The sequence below is a fragment of the Cololabis saira genome, chromosome 11 (genome assembly GCF_033807715.1).
Source record: "Cololabis saira isolate AMF1-May2022 chromosome 11, fColSai1.1, whole genome shotgun sequence".
Taxonomy (NCBI): domain Eukaryota; kingdom Metazoa; phylum Chordata; class Actinopteri; order Beloniformes; family Belonidae; genus Cololabis; species Cololabis saira.
Window position 1 is genome coordinate 28029487 of NC_084597.1, and position 14749 is coordinate 28044235.

Here is a 14749-nt window from a genome sequence, read left to right on the forward strand (position 1 = left end):
TGTGTGTGTGTGTGTGTGCATGCGTGAGGTTTTTAAGTTGGGGGTGTTAAAACATTTGAACCAGTTCATTTTTGGTTGAAATAGTGAAAAACATCCTAACTTACAATATTACAGATCTGTGTCAATCATTGAGGTTAATTTGTCTGTGATTGAACAGACAACCAGAACCAACTCTGCTTTCTTTTCCTTTTTTTTAAGCTTTGTCAGACCACAAACATGCATTTGCTATAACAAAATATAACTGATTGAAATACATAAATCTGCAATGCAAAACACACCAATTCTGTTTGTTCTTACAGACATTTAGTGGTTGCTCTGACAGATTTCTTGCAGTTTTTATTCCAGCTAAGACGATGTTTTCCTTTGCTTACACACTATGACATTCAACATTATTAAAGATATTAACCCGCAGAAATATGAATTGCAGCACTCAAGTACATGCTATATTTATGCAGCAGCAGGTCATCAATAAGGAGCTCGGTGTGTGTTTTTTTTCTATATATACATAGCCTACTGCATGATATTTCTGACGTGCAGGTTGCAGCGATAGGATCCTGCACTCTTTATTGTATTTTTCATAACCTCTTTTTTTGTTTTTTCCTTTCAATCACTAACTTTGAACTAAAATTTTAACATAAATAAAAAACTTAACCTATTAAAAAAGAAACACACACACACACAGAATTATGCATCCAGTTAACCACCAGAAAACTAAAGTGCACTCACTAAAGAACGAAATATGTGCCAAACCAAGACACAAGAAGTTACGATACAAAATAAAGGAATTACAGACGGCTTTGCAGTAACTTAATATTCATGGATTTTATTTTGTATTTTTACATTTGAAATTTCTTAAAATTTAAGCCTGATTTAAACATCACACCAATTTTTTCCTATGCAGTTTATGCCTCATTGTGATTTAAATTAAAGCTTAATCTATGCTTTGAGAATCATCACCAGAAATTAGCCCAAAACATGATTCATCATCCCCAGAAATGCCTAAACAACAAATTAAAAAACAGACAAAAATATCACACTCAGTTTTATTCCATTTTATGACACAAAACATTAATGATGTACATTCTATCAAATAAACCTTTTGTTTCTTTTTGTTTGTTTGTTTGTTTCTTGTCAAAACAAAATCATTTCAGAGGGAAAAGTGCTTTACAGGGATTTACCATCTCAATAAATACAAGGACATTGAGGTCTTTTTGGATCCTGTTCTTCACACAATGGCCATGGCACAAAATACAGACACACATTCGCTACTCCTGGCAATACACACTCACGTACACACAGTCACACACATCTTACTATGTACAAACTCAGCCTTTTTATTGTCCATATTGTACCAATGCCCCCTTTCCCTCGTTGTGTGAACACACACACACACACACACACACACACACACACACACACACACACACACACACACACACACACACACACACACACACACACACACACACACAGAGGCTGAACAAGCAACTGTATAAATTATAAGTTAGTGACAATATGAAAAAATAAGTCAAATATCCAATTTTGCAGGAATATGTAATATGATTTTTTGCTCGTCAGATCTGCCTCTGAAAGATTGTAACTCGTGCCTCTAACGACAAAGCCACAAAGCCACAATTCAGCAAAACAAAGGTCACAATCTGGCTGATTTTACTTCGGTATAAAAACAAAAGTCCAACTTCTAAAGCAGAGTCTGAGGCCCTGATCTGTGATATTCTACCAAGATTTATGAAGATTTCATATCCCTACAATTTCTTTAACACCTTCAATTTTAAGAACATTCAAATAATTGTTTAAAGATCTTAGTATTCTCTACTAATGAAAAAGGTAAGGCACGATGTATATTACACCTCATTTGAGTGAAAAAAAGACCAAAAATGTAATTGGAATATTTTGTGTTTAGTTTTTTTTAGCCAATAGTCATTCGGCATTTTGTTAACATCTGGATTTCCTTCATGGTTGCTTACAAAGAGAAGTAAGAGGAGTCTTACCTCTAATGTGGTCTACTGTGTGTGCCTTGTCCTTCAGGCCACAATGACATTCCCCCCCCATAAATTTATCTTCAGCGGTTATGAAGTTTCAGTCCTACTTCCTTTATCAGGTTCATCCCTTGAAAAGGTTTCTCATCTTCAGATAGACAGGGGCTGAATGCAATGGAGTATGCTGTACAAAATGGATCCCTCAGTTGGTGTATAATAAAGTCTGTCACTTTCTGCCAATGATAAAGGTCCGACAGTCACGTTTGGCAGACGGGCTGCAGGTGGGATATTCCTGTCCTCGGAAAGAAGAGAACATCGGGACAGAGGTGTCTTAGTTTTTTTCTTCTTTCAGTTTCTTTTTCTTTTTACGAGTGGGCATGGCTCCTGTAAAATTAGTCTTTTGTCCATTCTGACTCCTGCAAGATCTTTCAACGAGATGTCCGTTGATGGTGGTAAAGATCCGGAGGTTACAGGTCATGGTGGAGAGCTAACGGCTGAGTGGGAGCTGCGGCAGCGTCATGGCTTGGTGGGGGAGACTCTGAGAGGTCAAGACGGAAAAGGGATGACCTAGGAAACATTAAAAAAAAGGAACATTTTGTCTTAGAAAAATCATAAATATTAAAGAGGTTGAAACTTTTTCATTACACAAGAGTAAAACATAACTCACTGTCAATGTAACCATGAAGGGCCACCATACGCGCTCTCTCAGGACTGCCGAAGGGGGCGTAATGCAGTTCATCAGGCAGTGATGAGGGTATCCTGGACTGAGGGTGACCCTGTGGAGCCCCACTGTGCTGGGGGGTGTGCTTTTTATGTCTTGCTCTGCAGTTTTGAAACCATACCTGTGAAGATGCAACGTTACCAAACATCATGCAGCTAGACTCAGGACACAGAATCTGGTTAAAGAAAACGTTAATCAGGAAATGTAAACATCTACTTAACACTTCCCACGGGTCTAAAACTGGGAAGCTGCACCGACCTGTATAACTCTCCTGCTGAGGCCCGTCATGTCGGCTAGCTTCTGTAGCGTTTGGGCGTCTGGATTGTTGTCTTGAGCAAACTGCGCCTGCATGATCTGCATATTGAGGCAACAATGCCAAAAATCAGTCACTGTCAAAGACAATCGATTGATGAAAGCACAAGTGTACTGGGTCAAGTTTAAACTATGCAGGAATGATATTAGAGTGAGACAGATGTGTCTCACCTGTAGCTGCTCTGCAGTGAAAGATGTCCGCGCCCTTTTGGCTGGTTTGGGTTGACCGTCCTGTTCTGTTGGAACAGCTCCTTCCAACGTGATGCCGTTGCCTAAAAAACACAGATGTGGTTGATGCAAATCAGACAATTGTCATTAAACTACAGTGCTTTTTATTATTGTACTTCTTTTCTTATCATCTTATTCTTAATTTTTTCAATCTTATTTGTTATTTACTGTCTAATTATGTCTTGCTGCTTTTAATGTCAATGTAAAGCACTTTGAATTACCTTGTGTTGAATTGTGCTATATTAATAAATTTGCCTTGCCTTGCCTTATAATGTACATTCACTTTATACTGGACTGCGGTTTAGAGGCACTTAGCTTGATGAATTTATGAATTTATGGAAAAAGTTTATATTTTTGAAGTAGCCTACTAAGCAGTTTGTACAATTACTAAGTAAATATTGGAATCCACTGAAAAAAAAACTGTTGTTGGCTAATATGCTGATGATAATTAAAGCCCTTGTGATGGTGTTTATTATTACATTTTCAAACAACCCAAATATTAAGTGCAATAAATGAAGACACACAGAGCTGATTAAGTAAGAGCTGCAGCTCCAGAACAAAATGAGCTACAACAGTAAAAACCTACTTTTGCATCAGTAACCTTAATATTAACCTAATGATAAAAATATAAGCCACAATAACACAATGCTTGAGCAAAAACATCTGACCTTCTGCCACTCACCGCTCTCGGCTGCCCGTTTGAGGTTCTCCACCATGGTGTCGTAGTGGATCCGACACAAGACTTTGTCCTCCACCAGACCGAACTCCTCTCCTGTGGACAGCTGCCTCTTACACGAGTAGCACGCAAAGCAGGCCAAGTGGTACGCATTTCCCCTTGCGCGTCGCACCCAGTCGCTGGCGTAAATCTGCCGTCCGCAGCGGGCACACTTAGTACCAAACCTACTGTGAGGGAGAGAAGAGGAGAATACCAGGGGCCGAGGAGGAGAAGTGGAACAGAATGAGAAGCGTGAGATGGAAGCAACAAATGCAGAAGATTTATTTTATCTCTTTCTTTACAAGACAGTTAGTACAGTTGTAATTTTTTTTTTTTTTTTAAAGTAACTTCTCACTGATATAGTGAGATGAGGATGGTAGTGTGTGTTTTTGAACTTCTGGCATATCTCAAAGGCTTTAAGGAAGAAACCTTGGAAGAGGATTTGGTATTCAGAAAAGACCCCAGATTGCGGCTGCAAGCTGAGCCTTGAATGCAAACAAACCAACACCTGCAATTTCCTAGCTGATCCATGAAGGCCCCCCCCCACCCCTCTCCCCCTACACACACACACACACACACACACACACACGTACGTTCACACGCAGGGAATAGACCTATGCTCACACAATTCAGGGAGGTTCTATACACGGTGGAAGACGAGGAAAGACTCAGATGACATAATTCTAGATCGCCACGCTGTAACTGATAGCAACAATGAGGTCATCTGCATATAAACCCAAACCTCCTGACTTACTGTTCGGGGTGGGTTGTTGGCGGGGTTGCGGGGAGAGTTGATGAGATATAAATGGCCTGCAAAGTTACAGAAAGAGAAAGGCTGCAGAGGTGAGGTAGTGAACACTAACTTACTACGTTGACAAATGAAGAAATCTGAATGTACAAATGTTTTAAAATGCTGGGATACTATGAGGTAAAACACATTGCTGTAGATTTAAATGCAACATGTTCCTCAGAAAGTGTAAATGTACTGAGTCTTGTGAAACAACTTAAAACTGAATATCATAACGATGTTAGTCAAACAGAAGTAAAGTAGACGTGTGGTGCTTTATGATCTATTTGAAGTTTTCCAGAGTATCAGAGGTTAAAACATGATGGATTGACTTAGAGAAGCTGCAGCGACTGTGTCATTAATACGTTTGGACGACAGCTGAGCTCCCTGACGCAGGCAAATAAGCTTGCAACAGGCTTGGACGCCGAATACGAGTGGGATCAACTAATTGTTGCATCTGAGCTTTTTATTGGATTTGTTAAAATGAGGATAAATGCTGAATATTACTGCATGTATCCTTTAATTGCGATACTGAGCAGCAGGCATTGTACAATATCCAAATAAACCGCCACGTCTTTACAACTGCAATATAATACAAATTACTGGTTTTACACAAGAATGAAAAGAGATTAAGCTCCACATTTAAAGAGCACATTACAGGTTTTAATGGGTGTTAAATACTGGTGTGAGATGGTTAGAGTCAGGTTAAGAGCCATTGTCGGGGTCAGCAGCTGCCAAGTCTGTGGAAGGAGCAAAGATCTTTAAGCAGCTTGAAAGAAAGTGCTGGGGGAAGGGGCGTAAAAAGGCACCTTATAATGGGCTCTCGGGCCAGATTCATGCTTTATTTTACCTCAAATTGAAGACATATTCACCAGCAGGCACTTGGGCCAACACACCATGCATCTTGCTCTTTGTTTCTATTACTCCGCCTTAGTTAAGACGAAGCACAAACACAGGCCATAGTGAATGAGATGTCAGTGGGACTGGTGACGGGGAGGGAGCAGCAACGTAGACACCGACAGAGGAGGAAAGTGCCTGAGGCAGAGGGCTGGAGTGCTGAGGGAAGCAGCAATGTGAAGAACATCAGCGACAGAAAGAGAGAGAGGGAGCAGGAGGACGGGGGTGCATTGCCAAGTGAGTGGGTTTGGCAGCGTATCAGTGCACTCAAGTCCACTCTGTCTAGGATGAAAGCATACTACAATCCGGGATTCTCACAAGCTCATAACCCTCATCATGTGTCCCACCAGTATTCTACTGAGGATCCTGTCTGATTCCTGCATGTTCCTACCTTGTTTTCTATCAAAACAGTTCAAGAAACTAAATATAAAGCCACAACAAACATAAGAAGATTTTAAACTAGCCGGATTGGAAGAACTTTAGCCGGCCCAGCACCTACTCATGTGCCAATAAAGCTGCACCAGAGATGACCCTGCGGTTTACTGTACAGCATGTAACAACCCTTTCATATCGTTACAGAGGACTCCAGCCCGTTTTTCTACAGTAAAGAGGGAAACATTGTGGAACATTGCGACTAATCCGGCATGACAGGCTGTCAGTTTCAAGCTCCAAGACAGAACCCAGAAAAGCTGCAAATCATCCCATGTTTTAACCTCCTCCTCCTCTATCTGCACATCCTCCCTCCTTCTTGCCTTTTGTCTGTATGTACCAAAAACCTGATGTTTATGTTGGAACCACGTCAATCCTCACAGTCCTTGTATCAGCCCTCCACCACAAAACTCGCTTTTCCCTCAGAACTCAGAATTTTCTTCCCGTCTTCGGCTTAATTTTTTTCTTCTTTTTTTTTTTTCAAGAGTAATTCACCTGCTGCAGAAAGAGGGCCTTGAGGGGGCACATGTTTTTTGTATTATTTCTGATGTGCCACGAGGATTCATTAATCTCTATTAGATTTGTCCTAAGAGAGGCCTTGCCTGTCTGTGTGGTTTTACTGCACAAGGCTCACGATAGGCCTGTAGTACAGGAATCTAATGTGGGGAATGGAGGAGAAAAGACCTATGTACTTTGCAGATTTTAACCGATTAATAGTATTTACCAGGTTTGCTCAGATTAACTGTGTAAACAAAGAATGGTTCACATATTCATTCAGTGATTCGAGACAGCATGCAGTGTGCTTTGTTTTTATGCGTAAATGCACAAACTCTTTTTCACTTGCTTCTTAATCAAGCTTAAACCACTCTGTCTGTGCCTGCTGCTTGCCTTTGTTGCTATGGAAACCCAATTAGATCAGCAAGGGTGGGAGGTAGGTTGATGAATAATTATGATTTAAAAAACAACAAAATCCAACATGCATAAAGAGCCGCGTGCACATGTACACACACGCCTCGCCCACAGAGTTCAGTACCTACATGGACTCTGGTTACAGTGTCAGTATACCAGGGAGCCCCTGATTAGTGCACCAGTACAACTTCCTGTGTGGCCCGGCGCTCGCGGACATGGATGAGGTTTCCGAGGAGCAAGGCGAAGGGGGCGAGGGGGGAGGAGGCTGATAAAGAAATGGCTTGCGTGTGTGTGTGTGTTTGTGAGATCAAACCCCTGAGGCCTGACATGGCTTTGAGAGGCACAGCGGGGGCTCAATCCTGACCCCCCCCCTTTCCTCCCTACACACACGCACATATACGCGCACCACCACCCCGACTGCTGACATGCTCCCCGCCCCACTCCTGCACACACATACACATGTACACGGAGGGAAACCCACTCTGATTTCCTGCTATTACGCCCCATTAAAGCAGCTGTCAGTCCAAAGCCAGATGAGAGGCTGACACAGATGAGGAAATATCTCCAGAGGTCTGAAAGCGGCCCAAAGGCTCTGGACTCGCAGCGGTGTTTAGCCTAGTTTAAATCTGGTTGAAACCCAGAGAGCAGTTTATATTTACAGAACTGTGCAAGCAGCAGTCCTGGAGCCAAGCTTCACCGTTATTGCAACATTTTTATATCATTTCCCACTCTCATAAAGCCACAAATCAAACCCTTTCAAATCTCTTCATGAACATGTATCTATCTATTAATTTATTTTAAAGTGATTGAATCCATATTAGTTAAAGGGTACACCTCTCAATTTTCATTATTTCAATCCACAGTACCGGTAGGTTACTTCAGTTTTCCTTTAGCTTTGAATTGAATCTAACTCTGCTTATCATATTCACCAATAGAGACAAAACTGAAGTTGATGACAATCCATGTTGTAATAATATTCTGCATTATGATACTTGCTAAAGCTTTTAAACTAATACATTTGAGCCTTTGCATCTAACCAAAGTACATGATAATTAAAGCCATTCCTTCCATCAGAAAGTCAGAAATACAACTAGAGCAAAAATGATCAAACTAGTTAACCAGTAGAATTTGTCTGGCCATGTAGCAGCTTAATTCACAGTTATTTAAAAACAAACTGCACTCTCAGCTCTATTGTCGATGTAGAGAAATACATTTATTACTACAAGTTTAAATGCCTCAGAGCTACATCTATGGCTGAATTAACCTTCTCGAGGCTCCTCTCAAGTTTGACTGCACTGCAAACAACCATGTAGTTATTTCATCAGGCACAAGAAAACAGTCAGAATAAAAACTAATCGTGTTTACTCTGATAATCTTTTGGTCTTTTCCCAAGTACATTCTCTCATCTCTGTCATCGGCCTGTCACAGGTGAATGTTTCTATTTTCTGTTACACTGATTGTTGATCATACAGCAAAAGTTGTTTTGATTATGATAAGTGTGGTCTTTGGGGAACAGTGGCAAGCATTCTGACCCGTTAAATACAAAAAAATTAAGTGCAAAAAAAATGAAGTCTCAGAGTTACCTAGTGACGGAGCAAAGCAACATTATACAGTTGAACGTCACGACAAACTGCAGAATTCTGAACCAAAACAGCTGAATTTAACCACTGAATGACAGCCTCCTCCTTTTCATAATCATTTTTTAACTATAATGCTCTGACAGACATTAAGTCCACTGTGTGTGTGAGTCCATGTTTCCCAATCCTGACTGCAATTTTTGGCAAAAGAGGTGAATTCTGAGCGAACAATTAAATGGAGAATGGGTCAAGAAGAATATTATCGTGATCTGGCGAAGGTAAACACAAGTCTCCATTTGGTGAAAAAAAATATAACGAAATGACTGGCAGCTGCTAGACATGCATAAATAAATAAAGTTTCAGTGTGCGGCTGTGTCTGTATGAGTGGGTGTGTGTTGAGAACAATTTCATGTTTGTATAGTCATGCTACTGTGCATTTAAATATTTCATATTCATTTTTTTGGAAGGGTTATGTTTCACATTATATGTGATTTTAAATAAATAGTGCCCTTATATGTCTTGCAAGAGTTTGAGAGTTTTTCTTTTCTTTTGTTTTTATTTTGGGGTTCAGTTTAGATAGGAGTCACATTCAGATCAGAAGCTCATTGACCAGGCTTTCGGGGCGGTCTAATTGCTGGTCTGGAGGCCTGAGGGTGTGGGGTGGAGAACAACTAATTGCAGGTGATTATAAACCTCAGAGCAGTGGCATGGTGTCAGGTTTTGATCAGACAAACACCAAAGTTACCTCACAGTTCCATTCGCGCGTGTACACATATACACACACACACACACACACACACACACACACACACACACACACACACTGTTAAACTCAAATGGGCACGTGTGTCCATACACCACCCTTAAGCTACTGGATGTAATTTCCTTATGCTGATGTGAACCCTATTTAACCTCAGGTACTACAAACATAAATACATTCACAGTTTCATATCTTCTAATCACTTTTTATGCTTCACAGATATTGGCATTGAATGCACAATTAAGTACAAAAGACTTGGCCTTGTGTGTGCTTTCAATGTGTGCAAAATAAAAGAAAATGAGAGTAAAAGCATCACATAGGCTAAATCTTGTAGGTGAATATGATTTATTTTTAGTGTATATGAAATCAAGAAAGATTAAACTTGTCCAGAATAACAATAATAATAGTATTATTAATGGGACCCTAGTTTTGCAATGACATCTTTAGTTATCATCATTACTGCATTACTATTTTATGATGAATGCAATTACGTTTGAGTCTGTGAAAATAAACATAAAATACAATAGAAAAGAATAGAACAGAACAGTGGATTTTTCCTAACACATAACTCTTTATTTCCCTTTAGGAACCGTCTAAACTAAGGGATAACTACACACTCAAACTGGCATTTTGAGTAATTTCCGTGTGTCTCACTTGTCCCTCTCGAGGTGATAAAACGGTTTCCTCTGTGGCACGTGGAGCTTTAACGGTGAGTTAATGAGTTAAAGACTATAAGTACTGAGTCTACAGCGCCGGGAAACGCCTTACTTATTGTGTCTAAACAGGAACAAGTCCAGATGGCTGACATGGTGCACGGACATTTAGATGTGAGACTAACTTTAACGTGTATTTAAAAAAAAAGTGTATAGATGGTCCACAAAAGTGCAAAACAGAAAGCAGAAAGCCCCTTTCCCCTCCCCTCTAAAGGCGGTTCACGCAGCGCTTTTCCTTTAGAAGCCTCTGGAAATGTTGTGTTTTGGATAGCCATAACAAAACTGCGAGTCTTTCAGCTCTTCAGGCTTTTATTTTGACACACACTTTCAGCTTTTGAAAAGGCTTTCAGTAAAACATCAAGTTACCCACATCCCTCTCAAAGGGTATAGCTGTGCGCTTTTGGTGCACTTGTGTGCGTAAGAGAAAAAAAACACATAGAGGAAGAAAAGAGGGTGGACGTTGTACGTTGAAAACACGACCATAAACTTACCCTACCTGAAATAATCCATTTTACAGAAGATCTCTTTGTTTTTGATGTAGCAGCTGCTGTGCTGACGCAGTGACGTCCTGCACACCGAGCACTCCAGACAGCGCACGTGCCAGATCAGGTTGTTCACCTGCAGAGAGACGTCAGCCGTGTCAAACACATAATACAACACTACCTTAAAGACTTACGGGCTCTACTGTAAGTCATTACCGTGCCTACTACGCCTAGTAACAACTACCATACTGTGAAATTAATCATCAGTTAATTCCACTTAAAAACTAGATAAATCTTGAATTATCGCGAGAACAATCAATGTAACAGAGTCTAACGGATTTGTTTTATTTGTTTGTTCGTTTCACTTGAGGTACGCTCAAGATGTCCTTTGAACATGATTCAAAATATAATACAATTAATGAAGCGTTTGGAGGCATTTAGGTATATTAGCATTGACCTTCCAGATCATTACATGCATAGTCTAATCTAGTGAATGCTACATTATTTTGTATTTCCACAAATCATTTTCCCCCTTACAGCTAAAATAATTTTAGTAATAAGAAGATGTTTTTTTATTAATACCATGGATCTTAATCATTTTATAATGTAATTAAAGGAAGCATAAAAAGCCTTTTTCTTTTATGCTTATTACGAACCTGCATTAAAAACGGCCCATCAATATCATAGCATATTGCCTGCGCCATAATTAACATTTTATGATATATAGCAAAAAGGATTTAATTTCTTAAATTGTATTTTTTGTTTTGTTTTATTTCAATAACAATAAGGATGATAAGTTGATTATATATAAATTATTTTTTTCAGGCACATAAAATGTATTAATTTAGCTTGATTTACAGATTAAAACATAAAATATTTAATAAAATATAACGAGCCTCCACCAATAGCTCCCTTTATACAAATATACAGAGATTTATTAAATTGTATTTATTTAGATCACTTAGTCTTATGATTTAAGATATATGTAATAGGTCTTTATTCATATTTCTTTTACCATTTTTTAATATTGTTTACTGTAACTATAGGACTAATAATAGTAGTAATTTAATTACAGTATGTACGGGGGAGAAAGATGGCTAACTGCGTCTCTAACACGTTAATTTCAAAAAACGTGAAAGTCCTGAGATATAAGATATATCAGTATGGGACATCTCTTTTTTATTTTTACTTTTTAAAAATGCTTATCAAATACGTATAATTTGTGTGTAAATTATTTGAATATGAGTTCAGAGCAATATATGCTCTCATAAATACAATTATTTAAATACTGACCTAATTGTACTTCCCAATTTAATCTAAAAAATAGAATAAAAAAATATTTTCTTCAGGCAAAAACATCTCCCTGGATATAGAAATATGGAGTCGCAGTTTTTCATGTTCTAAGAACTTAAATAGCCTTATCTGTGTTGCAGCCTGATAACAAAGTGTGGTCAGATAATGGAGCGGTGATCTTCACACTTCCTGAAAAACAGACACATTTGCGCGCGGGTAAAGAGTGTTTTGATTGGAAGCACGCGAGCGCACGCGACAGGACAGGGCATTCGGCAGCAAATCTGGAAAAGCGTAAAAAACAAAACAACCCTGATGAGTCTGCGGACTTCTCCCAAAGTCACAGACACATTTTGTTGCACTTTTTAAAATATCCCATGGAGATAACGAGATTTGCACACGAGTCGCTTTTTTAGTTTACAACTAGATTATAATAACTATAGATAATAATATAATTGGATATTTTATTTAACTTGTTTTTTTTTTGTCTTTGGAGTATTGTTGTGATTTTCTTATTTTTGTTTTTAAAGAAATATGTATTAACATCTCATCGTTCATAATGGTGTATTAAGTCGTGCAGACTTTCTTTGATTCCAGCACCTCTGAGTAAACATGCAGCAGGCCTTTCTAATCCGACTGAAGACCGTATAGTCAACACCGCGTCCTGATCCTGTTCACTATGCAGACAAGCTGCTGCCTAACGATCTCAGATAAAACATAAAACATAAAAATGTTAACACCTGTGATGAAGAAAGTTAGTTCTTCTCCAGCCATTTGGCCTCTCACCTTGAGCAAGTATCTGTCCAGGATCTCCAGCCCGCAGCTGGCGCACACGTTCTTCCCCGTGGACGGCACCGAGCTGGAGGTGGAGGTGGGCGAGCACACGGACGGGGTGGACGGGGTGCTGGGGGACGAGTGGGTGTCCTCCCGCTCCATGTTGGACCGCTGGGACTCTCCGTCGGAGTGAGACTGCAAGAGGGCACCAGCACAGCTCAGCACAGAGACCAACCCCATTTTATCACCATGCCATTACGCACGGGATTCTCGCATTTAAAATCATCTTTGACACTAAAACCGCACTGCACGGTTGCCCACGGGCCACTAATGTGTGCAGGATGGATATAGGATGAAGGGGCAGAAAAAGCTCTCACCATCGGTGTGTGTTTAGAGTCCAGGGCGCAGCGCGGGGCTCCCGGTGGGCTCTGATGCTCGGCACAGGTCACCTACAAGAAAAAACGATCTGTAAACTACAGGTCTTCATTAGTTTCCGAAGGATCCTCGGGAGACATTTGCAGAATGCTGTTCTAGGTTTCTCCTGGGCTATATAAAGTCCTCATGAGAATAAACCCCACTTAAAACTATGTAAAGGGCCCCTGCAACAAAAGGCACATTTTAATTGAGCTATTTCAATCTGGATTGATTTTTCTCTGCCCTTAACCCGTGCTTTTCAGAATAACAGTATTTTCTTCGCAATCCAGGACACCAGCGTGGAGGTGTGTGTGTATGTGTCAGTGTGTGTGTGTGTGTGTGTGTGTGTGTGTGTGTGGAAGGGGGAGAGAAAAACTACCTGCAATTACAAATAGCTTGAAACGCTACGGATAAGAGGGACGCAGAGTGTCAATTTCAACCGTCAATCAGAGAAAGGCAAGGGGTCACCCAAAGAATTGCAAATTTGATTTTTAATGGCTGTAATTAAAATCTAATTCTCTTCAGGCGAATTGGCAGAGTCGGTGAGAGCCTGGTGGACCGCAAATCACGCCATTCAGAACACGCTCTTCACCGCGGCTGCAGCGCGCAGTTGATCTCAGTAACAAGCCCTGATTCCTGTCACATCACAGGGACAACACAACACTCACACACGGTGCTGTAGGTCGCAAATAAAAATGAGGAAAATGTATTGTTTGAATGCATATCAATAAAGCTTTGTAATAGCTTCACAGTTTTAAATGAAAATAGATGAATTAAATAAAAAATAAAAAAACAAAGGCCTAAAACAGTGCGCAATTCCAGTCCGAACATTTTACGCACTAAAGACAACGATTTCCGTACCTGCTTGGTGGCAATTCCTTCGGACAGAATCTTATTTCCCTCTGAAAGAGGGGACAAAACTTCATTTTTCCAGTACATGAACCCCCAGGAGTTTCACGGCGTGCTGGATCTTCGGACTCGGTGCCTGGAATCAGGGGACGAGTCTGCGCTGCATGGGCGTCAAATCTTTTACCATCCGTACCATGTATGGTCTCAGGTGTAGCCTAACTGGTACACAGTTTGGGGATTTTTTTTTTTAACACCCAGAAGAGGCTTCTCTCCTTTAAATGCTGCAGGGCGCGACGATCTGTGGAGCAAAACAGAAATGAAGTCGGTTGCTGCGCTTCAGAGAGCTCTATTTGAACGAGAAAAACTTCTTCCTTTCCCCCCTCTTCCTTCTCAAGTTTTGACTAAGAGTCTGAATGCAGGAAGTTAATCAAACTGAGGGGTTGGCACTTTTGTCTTTCTTTTAAATACTCCAAGGCTTCGGGAGAGAGTGCCGGGCTGCAGGAGCGACCAGAGCGCAACACGCACAGAAGCGGAGTGTCTCTGCAGAGATGGAGGTAGTGAAAGTTTCCGCGGCGCTCTGGCCTGCCTTAATAGTTAAAGAAGGGGGAGGGCGAGTAAAGAGTTTTGCGTGAGAAGGGTGGACGCAGTTTGGAAGAGTTAGACAGAAACTTACTCAAGCTCTGCAGCTGCATGTTTGATATGCGAGACATTTACACCAGAAGCCAGAGGATACAAGAGAAAGTAAACAATTGTTGCCTTGATTACTGGCAATTGTTTGCTACCTGAAATATAAAGTCAGTCTTCGTTTTTGCGCGCATGTATACCGTACATTTTTTTTATATATATATATATATATATATATATATATATATATATATATATATATATATATATA

General features: G+C 40.2%; 1 protein-coding gene across 4 annotated transcripts; it reads right to left on the minus strand.

The window, feature by feature from the left end:
- Positions 1-807: 807 nt before the first annotated feature.
- lhx6a (LIM homeobox 6a) lies at positions 808-14389 on the minus strand. Of its 4 annotated transcripts, none has more exons than XM_061733407.1 (9): positions 13867-14389; positions 12969-13040; positions 12604-12786; positions 10542-10663; positions 3941-4158; positions 3202-3302; positions 2977-3072; positions 2665-2839; positions 808-2564 (listed from the first exon to the last, which is right to left on the minus strand). In XM_061733407.1, exons 1-9 carry the CDS (start codon positions 13942-13944, stop codon positions 2485-2487), a joined length of 1125 nt encoding a protein of 374 aa, XP_061589391.1. In that variant the 5' UTR covers positions 13945-14389; the 3' UTR covers positions 808-2484. The 4 variants fall into 4 exon arrangements, with proteins under 4 accessions (XP_061589391.1, XP_061589390.1, XP_061589392.1 ...); XM_061733406.1 differs by having other exon boundaries at positions 3941-4161; XM_061733408.1 differs by lacking the exon at positions 12969-13040 and having other exon boundaries at positions 3941-4161.
- Between the last annotated feature and the right edge of the window lie 360 nt (positions 14390-14749).